At 37.0% G+C, this 14,330-nt stretch overlaps 1 protein-coding gene across 3 annotated transcripts in view; it reads left to right on the forward strand.

Moving 5' to 3' along the window:
- The window catches only part of LOC143265178 (uncharacterized), a 430,584-nt gene that overhangs the window by 277,456 nt on the left and 138,798 nt on the right, over nucleotides 1-14,330 (forward strand). For 2 of the 3 annotated variants that reach the window (XR_013039372.1, XM_076535679.1), the window contains one exon: nucleotides 7,702-8,204. The exons of the other annotated variant lie outside the window; for it this stretch is intronic. Coding sequence is in view for 1 of the 2 variants with exons in the window: in XM_076535679.1 (XP_076391794.1) it covers nucleotides 7,702-7,715 (14 nt within the window). In the remaining variant the exon portion in view is untranslated. Of the gene's footprint in view, nucleotides 1-7,701; nucleotides 8,205-14,330 lie in introns of those variants that run through there. 3 annotated transcript variants of the gene reach the window in all.

Genomic DNA, 14,330 nt, shown 5'->3' on the forward strand with positions numbered 1-14,330 from the left:
TCCAAATCTGTATATCCCTAGATGCCTATACACCTGGTTCCTCATAACCCTAAATTCCTATATCCATAAATTTACATACAGTTCCTTTTCACATCGTCCCACATGAAAATACAAATATTCCCAAGCTGTCCATTCTCCAAATTTCTAGGTGTCAAAATATTTTTACTAACATCACTACAATTAAAATCAATCCTATTGTACCTATATTCACATAAATATTATTTGAATCTACAACGTTTCCCTCTTTCTACCAAACCGTTGATCAAAGTTCTATAATCTAATCGCGCAGGTGCTCGTACTCACGAAACTGGTTGATTAGTCGTCTACAATTAAATCGAGGTCTAATAATATCGATCGGCGTCGTTAGCGGCTCGTACCGACCGGATGCAGTGCATAACCTGGAATCGCATAATAAATGTAGATATTTCCTATTACAAATTGAAACATCCGGCGACAGGTAGAGCGAAGTAGGTCCTGCCAGGCCGCGTTCTCGAACCAGACGAGATTGATTTATCGAATACAGCAACCATCCCGGATGAAGTAAACCGGTTTCCTAGACGAATCATGCGGAGCTGCATTAACTTTTGTATGTAAAAGCTGTGCATTCGAGGTGATGAGTAAGTATCTAGATATCGTGATATTATAGAAGTATTCGCGGTGAGTAGTGCTGTGAAAATGGCCGACTGCCGTGGTGCACATGTACACATCAATTATAAAGTCGGTTAATTTTATTTTTTGTCAGTTATTTGCGTTTCTATTCCGCCAATTATTTGTAAAATAATTTTTTATTAATTGTAACTGAAATTTATTAACGTATGAGTATTCTTATTTCATTGAAGTACTGTATACATCTTGGTACATGTATGTATTGATGCCAACCCACGAATTGACGCTTGAAGAGCTTCATCCAGGTGTTTATATTTATTGTCATTATTCTTATTTGCCGAAATGTATCGCTAGAAGACGCTGAATGACTATCCCTTTGACAATGGGGGATAAGTGTAGCTCCTTTTACTTTGAGTCCACCTCACGCGCCATCTTGTAGATTGACATCTGTACGTATGTATACATGCATATATGTATATGGCGACATAACGAGTGTCTATTAAGAATAAATGTCTATTAATCTCCAATACGATTTCTATCGCTTAACTTGTACACAACACAATCATTCTTCCGACTGGATTTGAACAAGATTGCAACGTGATCCGATGGCTTCAATTTCGTTCAAGGTATTCGAGAAATCGAGCTTTCGTGTCTGCCAGCCGTTCGAAGACGCGCTTTCGTGTCGCCCCGACATAATGAACGGCCGTTCACCAAGTTTTCCCTCGAGAAACTTTGTTTATTGGGAATTACATTAAGGAAATGATGCCGACAGATCCAACGTCGCACCGGAGTTTGATCGACGAACGTTCGGCTTAGATCTTGCTGAGTCGCTCGAAACTTTGTCAAAGCAGGATTACGCGTGGCACCGATTTGCGAAGAGCAAGCGTCACGGATATTTGATCCACGAAACTAGATCTAGTCCTCCATATTACTGTTTATTCCTTTACTCACTTTGCTCACAATCTCTACTCACAAATCTCTATTTGAGATTTTATGTATTTACAATCTATCTCTCTTTGCAATGTGCAAATTCAATTATTTTGCTGGGAATGTGGAGTTAAAACAGTTGAACAGTTAGAACACTGTGTCGGAAATTATACAAGCTCTTCGTGAAGCAAAATTTTAAAGAAAGGAATCGATAAATCCTCGAAAACTGCGTATCGCCCCGTACTTTAACCGCCCAAGATCGCTTTCCATAGTTCAAGCATCAAATTTGCATAATTTGATGTAATGGTACGTTTTTAAGCACTACGAAATATACTGTCCACTGCTGCAGATGTGCGATGTTAAACCCTGCATAATTTTACGTCACTCGTAAAAACTCTAAGTAGCGAATATGTTAATGGCATCTGGAAGCTGAAAACCGTAATATCGAGACTGCTCCAGAATTGCCCCGAAGGAATCGTGATTAAACCGGTAGCAGGATTAAAGGGTTAAATCCGACGGTGCTCGCGGATATTTCTATCCCAGGCATGAAACTTCAAGGCAATACCAGGCGAAAGTTCTTGCGGTAGAAAAGGGACCGCGATTGAATCGAATGCTTGCGAAAGGTACGAGTTATCTTTTCAATCGATGGTATGGAAATGTGGGGACTAGAATTTCAGATTTTGAGGATTTACTAATCTGCGGATTTCAGAGGATTTAAGACATCACGATTTGAAAATACATATATCACATATGTAAGTATAGCATACACATGTACATATACTATGTGGATGCATAGAACATCGCATATATATACATATATGTGTAGGTACATGCACATGTACATGTGTAGGTACATGCATATGTACATGTATATGTTATTCATATGTGATGTCCTATAATGTGTAGGTACATGCACATGTACATGTGTAGGTACATGTATATGTACATGTATATGCTATCCATATGGGATGTCCTATAATGTGTAGGTACATGCACATGTACATGTGTAGGTACATGCATATGTACATGTATATGCTATTCATGTGTGATGTCCTGTAATGTGTAGGTACATGTACATGTACATGCATATGCTATACATATGTGATATCCTACATGTGTAGGTACATGTACATGTACATGTATATGCTATACGTATGTGATGTTCCACATATGTAGGTACATGTACATGTACATGTATATTCTACACATATGTGATGTCCTACGCATCCACATAGTGGCACAACATCACCATGTGCCGTTTGAGTATGGTTTATGTTACGATCTCGTTCTAGCCACCGTGTTGGCTACACGTTAGTGAATTCGAAGGAAGAAATCGTGATCGTAGTCCGTGTACGGAGCGGGGTTCTTGAAAAGCCCGAGCATCCGTGGAGATATCGCGAGTCCGAGCGGATTTTGCATCGAGGTCGGTGCATTCAGGCCGAAGGTTAACTCGCTTAACGTTCGAGCAACGACGGAATATAGATGCTGGGTACCGTTCGCCGCTTCATTTCCTTGAGTTATGGTCAATTACGGGTGCCTTATCTTGCCGGTCTGGGTCCATGACTACCGTCCCTCGGCTGCCACGGACAGGGATAATCTACTGGCTTGTACCTTCCGAGAAAACATTCGATTCGATCGCGGTCCCTTTTCCACTATCTCCTGTGTCCAACTTTCGCCGTTCTGTGTTCGTTCACTGTTAACTTTCCTATCATCATTTTTCATTCGTCTGCGATGCATACTCTGGGTGCAAATTCTTAAGTTCTCCGATTTACGAATTATTAAATTTTTAGATTTCAATGTTTCTCAGTTGACAAAGTTAAACTTCTACATCCAGGAGTTCTCAGATGTTCTCAGATTTCTAATTTGAAAATTCTCTAAATCCCCCAAATTCCCTAATTTTCCCAAATTCTTCAAATTCCCTAAATTTCCCAAATTTTCCAAATTGCCAAATTCCCAAATTCTCAAGTTCCCAATTTTCCAAATTCCCAAATTCTCAAGTTCCCAGTTTTCCAAATTCCCAAATTCTTAAGCTCCCAATTTTCTAAATTCCCAAATTCTCAAGTTCCCAGTTTTCCAAATTCCCAATTTCTCAAATTCCCAAATTTCCAAATTGCAACTTTTCCAAATTCCGAAATTCCCAATTTCTCAAATAGTCCAAATTATCTAAAAATCTAGAATTGTCCAACTCTTCAAATCCCCAAATTCCCTAATTCTCAAATACATAAAATTCCTTTCCGAAACCTGCCGACCCAACACCTGGTACAAACGTGTGGCAATGCAACGCAGATCGATCTCACGCGTGGCAATCCAGCGCGTAACGATATAACGCGAAGATGACAGCCACATTTCACGCTTTAAATCTCAGTTACTTAACGGTAACCACCCACGCGAAGATTAAACGCGAGAACTGGCGGCGATCCGAGGAACATTGGAGCATGACGGATCACGTAAGTCGTGTAAGAAACGTTTGCAAAACAGAACGTATGCAAATTCTGCCCGTCGGGTATCGGGTCGATCGTGGCCGATCCGATGCTAGGCCTGGTAACAAGTTGCGAAAACTAGCGTTACTGCGGGCACTGTTTCGTTTCGTTCGTTTATATCCCGCTGGACGTGCTGGCAAAGAGATAAATATATTGTAGTATTTCGCTCGATTCCCAACGGTTGTTGCAAGCGTTGAAAAAGTGCGAACCCACGTCCGCATCTTCTGGGATTAGGTATACAACACCTGAGGCGACCGACACGAAACCTGTAATGTACCGAGGACGATGATTATGTCGACGAGTATTTCTTCGTTTTTACGGACACTGCCCAAAGCAGTGCTATGTTGGGCTTCGATGATAGCCTTTTGATAAAAATTCAGAAATATTTACATTACTGATGTTACTCTTGAAAGACACTTTTATGTGATATTCAAATACTTATTTTTAGAAGAACTCAAAAAGTTTGATGTATACTTATAATCAGTTACATACATAATACATACATACATACATACATATATACATACATAGATACATACATATATACCTACATATATACATACATATATACATACATATATACATGCATATGCACATACATATACATATACATATATACATACATATGCACATACATATACACATACATATACATATACATACATATGCACATACATATACACATACATATATACATACATATGCACATACATATACACATACATATATACATACATATGCACATACATATGTATATACAATACATATGTATAAACTTCCCTATGTGAAATGTATGTTTCATTTCTCAACCTAAATATCATACATCACTAAATTCAAACCACTGATAAAAATTACATTGTATTGATGTCTGCACAAAATTTTGCACACAAGCTTAATATTAAATAAGTCATAGACAAGTCATAATGAACTAAACAGTCAGTTAATTGAGCAGTCTAAGTACTTAAAGAATATGTAAAGTAAGTGACAAAGTAAGCATTTGAATACACAAAACAAGTGACAAATGGCATTTTAAGAATACGCAAAGTTACAAGTAAGCAAATAGACTGTGTAGAATATGCAAAGTACCTCATGAGTAAGTAAATAGAAGAGTATGCAATTTCGTTGGAATAATTTAAAAAGAGGATAACTGGCTCCGTTTGGTCGAGCTGCGTTGATGGATACACGAGAAAATGAATAATCGTTTTTCTATACCGTCGATGCATCATGTTCGGAATGTGGAGTACAGCGTGGACTGTCACGCACGAGTTATAGATGAATTCCGGTACGGTGATGGTGCAAGAGGAAATCTCGTCGGACTTATTTTTCACGCGATCAATTTATACAGTTGAGCGGCGCAGCGCAACATTCGCGACAACGCAACGTGACAGGATACGCTTGTGGCCATGCGACGAATGAACATCGTATTGTTCATATTGCACGCCACTTAATCTTCTTTCAGGTTTCCAGATTTATCCTGCTTCTCTGCTCGGTCAAATGTGATGCTCGTCATATCGTTTAACTCTTCTAACCACGAGAACAGGGCTTGTCAGGAAGCTTATGTTAAATTGTTTTCCTGTTACCGTTAGTCGTTGTTGCTCTCTCATTTTCTGTATACTTCACGTTTTCTTATTAAATTTCGAAATGACACGCTTTCAAATTTTTCAGTTCTACAGTTTGTATATTATTGGATTGTACATTGTTGAATTTGTGTCTTCAAATTTTTAAATTAGCAGTTTTTGGCTATTTTGGGTATCCAAATCAGTAGATCTCAATGAACAAAGACATTTATGTTTTTAAATATTCAGAATATTAGACATGTTTCTGAAGAAGATTTTCAACATCTGAATTGTTCAATTTGACCAGGCAAAAATTCTTAAACATACAGTTTATAAAATATGTCCATTTAAAAATGTTTACAAATTTCTCCACTTTAAAAAATGTTGAATACACAAATTAACAAGTATAATGTTAAAAAATGGTTAGATATAAAAATTCTTTAATTTGCTCCCTTAAAAACCTCTTAAATTTCCAATTTATCAAACATGTCCATTACAAAATGTTGAAATATCTAAATTACCGAATTTCTTCGTTTAAAAAATTTTGTACATACAAATTAACACGCATGACGTTAAAAAATGGTTAGATATAGAAATTATCAAATTTGTCCACTTAAAAGCCTCTTAAATTTCCGATTTATTAAATATGTCCATTACAAAATGATTAAATATCTAAATTATCAAATTTCTTCACTTAAAAAATTTTGAATATATACATTAACAAGTATGACGTTAAAAAATGGTTAGATAATTAAATTGTCAAATTTGCTCACTTAAAAACTTCTTAAGTTTCCAATTTATTAAACACGTCCATTACAAAATATTTAAATGACTGTCTTACTAAATTTGTCCACTCAAGAAGATTTAAACATTGAATATAAAGAAAATTTAAACATTAAACGTGTCCACTAAAAAATGACTAAATATTCCAAAATCTGTACTCCTAAAAATACCTCAAAAATTTCAAAAAAATTTTGTCAAAAAGTATAAAATAAACAGTACCCAAAAATTTGTATATTTCTGTAATCTGTTTGCACGTGATCCGCGCATGACTAGTGAAGATCACACTCAAGGAGGGTCCGTAACGAACGCGTTAACCCGTTAAAGAACCTTGAATACAAGAAAAAAAGCGTATTAATAAAAGAAACTTAAGAATGTGGTTACGGAGCGAGCACGTAACGTTGTTAACTGGATGAAATATAATGTGTATTAATTTTTGTATCGTGCTTTAACGGGGACAGTAAAGAAAAAAGACTGGTTCCGCTCGCGCGATTCTGCGTGCGTGAATAAATTGAAGTCACGGCTTGCGAGAGATAAGATTTAAATTCATTACGGACGCTTTGTGCGCATATAAATCAACTGTGAATCGCGGTGTCCAGGACAGTCAGATTTTTCAGTCGCTTGTTATTGCGCTCATCTCAACCTTGGATTATCCTTTCCTATGTTTGCCGCTCGTTGTAATTGGCCGAGATTACAATTTCAGTAAGATTTCTACACGAAGAATTACGCTGGTGGATAGTCTTGATATTAAATTACTCGTGTATTCAGATTCATATTTTAGTTTATGGTTATTTATCGTATTTACATTGAAAATGTAGGCAGTGTATGTTATATTGCGTGGTTTTATAGGTTGTATTGTGGCTAATGACCAATTTTGAAAGATGGGAAGCTTGATATGATTTCATAACTTGAGATGAGATTTACAAGTTGTTGTTGAGGCAGAATTTTTTGATAAAATTCACCTAATTTGTTGGAACAGACGCTTACTTGCACAGAACAGAATTATTTGAATATTTTACGTGTGTATATGCTTTTGTGCGAGATAGCTTAATTTAGCGTGCAATAACTTGTTTCCTATTTTAAATAAAAGTATATGCTTGTACAATATTTTTTATTACACGTTTTCTGAAATATTGGTTATTTCTTACAGAGATAATTTATTGAATAATTTATTCTTTACAGTACACCGAAGTGAAGAGTACATCTGTAATAATCACTGTAGTCAGTTTATAGAAACAGTTTTCACCAATTATATCATTTTTATTTGATTCTTTTTTCAGTTCATGTTTTATAATCAGAACGAAATAATTTTTGCATTATTATTACAATAACTGTTTCCATATTTGTTTCAGAATTGCATATGTAGACATGAAGACAAATGTGAAGATTGCTTGAAATATGAAGACATGGAAAAGACATGTGAAGACATTAAAACATGTAATGAACATATTTTCTGAACTTTAATAAATTGTGCTACTAATTAGCTAAGAAAATTGCAAAACTACTACAGCCTTTGTGAAAGTGTCTTAAACAGTTCACCGGTTCATACATAGATGGCTACAGCGTTTTAAGGTCCAGATCGATCAGCAATTAAAAATAAAAAGAAGATTTTTAACTAATTAAAGCTTTTCCGAATGGAACTCTTTTTTTGATGCTTACTGATTAAAAACCAATGAATGACTCCTTGATTAGTTACGAATTATTCATTTAATTGTAGCAATGAAGTTTAATTGCAATAAATGGTTACGAGATCAGAATTACAAATACAAGCAGACTCAACGAATGAAAATACATTATAAATAATTACAAATAACTATAAATAAAATATGATGTATACAAATATGGATACGAACGTATAAACGAATGTGAATTTATAAATTTACAAGAGAGATGTTCATTAATTCCTTGTACATAGTAAAAATTAAGAACTATTTCTTGCGTACTATAAAAGCTCACATTTCATAAAAGGTGAACATACAGTAGCCACAAATAAGGGCAAAACGAATATTAGCAAGCTATAATGCCTAAACTTTAACATCTGAAATAAAAAATCCATCGGTAAGGCTGATCATAGTCATCGTCCGCTGTAAAATCGTCGTAAGCAGTAAACCCTAAGGGCATCATCGAGATATACGATTTCTAGCATTCGCGAGGTTTCATGTTCTCGCAGTATGCTCCCTGGTAAGGTTCTCCTGTATCATAGACGATATTATGATTTTATGACACAATCGTCCTCGCTTGTAACAACCTTGCCGTCAGAAAAATATCGAACGCAGTAAAACGCGACGGCTAAAGATCGTCTTTCGCGGCGTCGTCGGCTGCCATTAGGCTAATAAAGCTCTAATATTCAATTCTATCGGGTAGCTTTACAACCACGTTAATTCTCCTTTTATTACGTCCTCCTTTCTTCCCGATTGCCGTCGTCGAACTTTCCACGAAACAGGACAAGACCCCGTAAATCGGGACGCTTAACGCGATGAGTTTTCGAGAAACGATGATGTTCGTCCCGAATGGCCGGCATTCCACGCGCGGTAACACGCCGAGACGATCTAAAATAAGCGGACAATAAAGAATCGGATAATCTGAATATACCCGCGGCGTCCTCGATGCGAACGAGATACGCGCTTGCTAAAAGGAGACGAAGCGGATATCTGCATCTCGGCTTGTGACATTCCAACTTCGCGTGCCTGCGACGTAGCAAACGTGCTGCCGACTGCAACGCGTAAATCTTCCTTAATTTTGTCCCTCGACGAACCCACGATTTCGCTAATTTCACTTACGGTGCTCGACATAAATGAGGGATGAATCCGCTCGTTTACGAGTCAATCGTTTTGACTCGTTCGGACGCGCGGTTCAAGTGGCGGACATTTAGCGAGCGGCCATTTTGTAGTACGTTTAAGGTTACGTGCGTGACTATGAAGTCGCAAGGATATTTTATTTATATAATCATATACACAATTGTTTATGTACATTGTTATTTATTTTCACATTTCTATACACAGTCATTTATGTACATTTATATAGACAACCATTTATGTACACAATCATATACATATGTGTACTGCTTTATACTGTTACATATACTGTTCTCATACACTGCCATTTTTTATAATACTGTTCATCGCAAATCTCTGATTCATTCAATATTCATTTTGAATCATTTTATGTTCAAGTTATAGAATTCTCTGACTATGTAACACTAGACCTACCGGGTTTACACACTTTCATGATATATTAAAAAAATACTGAACGATCAACTGACATATGCAAATGTAATGTAAAATATGAAACTTGAAACCAGTTGTTTTGACAGGTTCGAGTGGTAAAAACTGGCCTAAGCCAATGGCGATTTCTCACATCGCTTTACACTTTCTTTTATCCGCCATTGTATCTCTCGCACCTCCTAAAGCTATCGTATACTCTTATCGCTAATTCTGCATTACCCGGTACTCCAATCTCCCTTTTCTCTCGTTTTAACAGAACATAGTATAATAGATCCGTGGTCAAGATGCGTTGAAACGAACGGAATCAGCTGTTTCGTTCTCAAGATTTCACCTCGATACGTAACAAGTTCCTAGGAGGAAGTTATAAAAGAAAGACAATCTATCAAAACACCTATAGAACTGAAGGCTTCATGTATGGAAGAAGAGAAAAAAGAGCAGCAAAGAATTTGATCAATCGCGAGAAAACATTAATGCCTGGAATAATTAGAGCAGCAAAAAAGTGAACCTGCGAACCGCGAGTCCAGTTATCTGATATCGATTCACCGGTATACGGAGATGAGAATTCAGGTCTTCGAGCCATTAACCTGATCGAACGTTCGATGACTCATCGAACTTGTGTTTCTTCTTTTGCCTTCTGTTTAACGCTTCGCAGACGAATCCGCGTAATCGTATGCTACGGATGTTGAGAAAGATCCGGTAACTATGATGCAAGTACTTTCTACCGTTATACGATAGAGTTATAGTCATATAAGTCATAGTGTCATGTTTCTGATGTGGAAAGAGTCTTCAAGATTTTTAACTTAACCGAGGTTAAGATCAAGAGCACGATCAAGGTCAAAGCTGAGGTCAAAGATGAGATCGAAGTTAAGGTGAAGATCATAGTTGACATTAGGGTCAAGGTTAAGTTTAAGATCAAGATTAAGGTGAAGATCGAGATTAAGATCAAGATGTTCGCCAAAGGCAAAAGATCAAGGTCCAGGTTAAGATTTATTTCAAGATTAAGATTCAAAAGGATTAGGTTAAAGCTAAGATCATAATTTAGATCCAGGCTAAGATAAAGATCTAGGTTCAATTAAGATACATGTCCAGGTTGGGTTAAGTTAAGATTAGGATCAATGTTAAAGGCAAGATCAAGGTTAAGGTTAAGAGGTGAAGACAAGATCGAGGTCTGCATCAAAATCAAAGTCAAGGTCTAGGCTAAGATTCAAACCCAAATTATGATTCAAAAGGATTAGATAAAAGCTAAGATCATAATTAAGATCCAAGCTACAATCAAGGTCTAGGCTCAATTAAGATCAATGTCCAGGTTGGGTTAAGATTAGGATCAATGTTAAAGGCAAGATCAAGGTTAAGGTTAAGAGGTGAAGACAAGATCATGGTCTGGATCAAAATCAAAGTCAAGGTCCACATTCAGACCCAGATTAAGATTCAAAAGAATGAAATTCAGCTGCAAGTCATCATTAAGATCCAAAAGAATTAGATTGAAACTAATGTCATAATTAAGATCGGATCAAGAGATTGGAAATTGAGGTCGAAACTAAGGTCAAGGTCTAGGTGATGAAGTGCAAAATCAAAGTTAAAGTCACTGTTCTATTCTCTAAACCTCGAATTTAATAACTTATGGATGATGGGTACTGCTGATTAATATCCATTTTTATAAAAAAACTCAATCTCACATCTGCCACATCCAGTACAAAATACATCAAACTCTTCGCACATATCTCCGGAACTAAGTGACAATACCGCTGAAAGTTGTTCGAGCTGACCTTGGCAAGAGATAGCAACGTGACCAAACGTATGTAGAGTAAATAATAACCGTTATAGAATATAACCAGGTTATATCGGGAGGAGACAAGCAAGGAGCATGGTAGGCAAGTAGTTTGGTTTGCCGGCGAACCAAGGGTCGCGGGTATACGCACAAAGCCATATGTCATGTCGTGCCGTTTAATGGCCTTTTAATACTACCTCGGGACCAGCACGCAGTATCCCCACCCGCAAGGTGGATCTCGAATGGTGGCTTTGAATAGGCGCCTCGAAGGTGCGTCTATAAAGGTGGGCCGACACGACCGAGTGGTACCAAGAGTCGCCGTCCCTCGCCGACTCAGGATTCCTGAGCGTCTGTGTCATCGGTTCGGCTGCAACCTCGTAAACTGAGGGCATTAAATGCACCCAGAGCACCGACCAAGGAATGTAGACCGATCGGGAATACGTTCGGTAAGGAATCGTGAACGATGCACCGATTTTTACGGACCGATGTCGTCGCGGCTGACCTTTCGCCGCTTCTTGAATACTCTCTGCATGTGTATCAAGGTATTCTGGCCTTGATAACTTCTCGTGGGGGTACTTGCCGCTGTTCAAACGTCCCTTCTTGTCGTGGAAGGGTGTCTTTTTCTTCTAGGCAGGCTTGAATTATTCAGTGCCGGGGGACAAACGTACGGATTGAAAGATTGAACTCCTGAGGTTGGACGGACGATTTTGTCTTGGCTGGACAGTTTGGGAACGGTGGTACTTGAAGGTGCGCTGCTTGAGATTCGAGGTCGATAGGACAGTAATGCATAGTACTTCGAATTTTTGTTGAACTGAATTTTTATATTTTTAATTCTCGAATTCCTAAATCTCCAAATTTCTAAATTTCTAAATTTCTAAATTCTTAAATCCTCAAATTGCTAAATTTCCAAATTCCCAAATTCTCAAATTCCTATATTTCCATATTTCTAAATCTCCAAATTCCTAAATTCCCAAATTTCTAAATTTTCAAATCCTAAAATTTCCATATTCTTAAACCTCCAAATTCCTAAATCTCCAAATTCCTAGACTCTCAACTACCTAAATTCTCTTACTCCTAAATCTCTCCAGTATCCCAAATCTCCAAACTGTTCAAAACCCCATATTCTCAACTCGCCAAATCTCCACTAAGCCCCAGAAACCGCCGACGTCACGCGGCAACGTTGATCGATTAAGAGGAACATCAAGCATTAATCTCCTTCTTCATTGAAATTCCAATGAAAGCGAAATGTTAGGCAGGAAATGGTTGGTATGCTTGCTCATCAACAATCTCGGTTAGCCACTTCAGAACACTTCCGACATCAATGAAGGGAGTATGTTTCATTGTAAACCGTGCCTCGAGGACTCCATCGTGAGCTCCTTAATGCGAAGGTTAGGCTTTGAACGTTACAGGATACATGTTCTTCCAATTAAGAAAAAGATCCCCAGACTCGAGGATGTGTACGTTGATTAAACACGCCTAAGTGTCCTCTTAAAAAGCAAACTTTTGAGAAACAGTTTAAGATACAAGGAGAACTTGCAAGTTTCATTTAGAAATTTTGAAGAGACTCGCGAAGTTAAGGTTGATATTGTGGAGAAGGCAATTGTTAGAGACGTGGAGAACTTCTTCAAACTTTTCTGGTTTGGCCGAATTCTTGAGTACTCTTTTAGGGATGTTCTACTTTTTTTTTTATAATTCTAGTATTGCGCGGAGTTTTGTAACAAACTGCTTATCACTGCTGAAGTTTATTCTGTTAATTAGTTTTGGTATGACGTGGATTTCGTTTGAGTTCGACTGCAGTTTAATCGATAATTTCAGTGCTATAGACACACCAGATTTTGGGGGAAATGATGATTAAATTATATTTTCACTTCTCGTTATTTAAAGCATTCAAGTATAAAATATTTTTTAAGTATAAAATACAAAATTGAATAAGTACTGTGATGTTGTGTGAGTTGATAATAATTGTACGATCTTCATTATTTGCTGTTTATGATACTAATAGATATATTTGGTAATAGTTCAAATAGTAGGAGTTGTAACCTGATATTATTAGTCATAATTTGTCATAATAATTTACAATAGTACAAACAAGATTACTTAAGTGAAAATAGAATCATCTAGACAACCCGTCCACTAATTATTTTAATCATTTATCGTTTAAATATTACTTAAAAATAAATGCAAATGAATATTAAGTCAAATATGAATATAAATCAATATCAAGTCAAATATAAATATAAATCAATATCAACTCAAATATGAATAAATCAATATAAAGTCAAATATAAATACAAATCAATACAAGAAGATAAACCAGTACCAAGCAAATTACAAAAATATCCAAGCAAATCTAAATAAAAATCGATAGCAAGCTCCGTTACTCGCATAAATTAATGCGATAAAGTTGTAAAACGCGTAAACGTCGAGATCAGGCTTCAGTTAAAATAATAAATTACACACGGACTGATCGATGATGCCTAATTGGCGGTGTTTATCGTAAGAGTATCATCGAGATGATTCGTATCGTCGATTGAGAACAAGATTGGGCCGCTACCTTACCGATCAAACTCGCAGACGCTTCAGCTCATCTTAGGAGATAGCAGCACCCTGCTTATATCTCTACCAGTAATTATCGAACATATTTTCACGTTGATCATCGACACCGAAAAAGGAAGATGCTCCAAGTGTACCGATCGCGTGACGACGAGACAAAAATGGCGGGGTGTTGCTACACCGACGTCCACGTGTAATAATAATTTTACCTCCCCGTTCACATATTCTATTATCCTTTTTTCACGTCGATGATTGGAGAAAACTGACGATAGACGGTGGAGATAACGTAAACCGGAAAAACCAGAATACGATCGTGACATTCCTTTTACGAGCGTGTATCACGCGAGAATAAAGGCGAAGTTTTTTGTCATTTAATTTCAAATATCGAATTTTATGCGACTCATTTGTTCCCCGTTTTTTAGCATCGGTTTCAACC

This window comes from Megachile rotundata, chromosome 9 (genome assembly GCF_050947335.1).
Source record: "Megachile rotundata isolate GNS110a chromosome 9, iyMegRotu1, whole genome shotgun sequence".
NCBI lineage: Eukaryota > Metazoa > Arthropoda > Insecta > Hymenoptera > Megachilidae > Megachile > Megachile rotundata.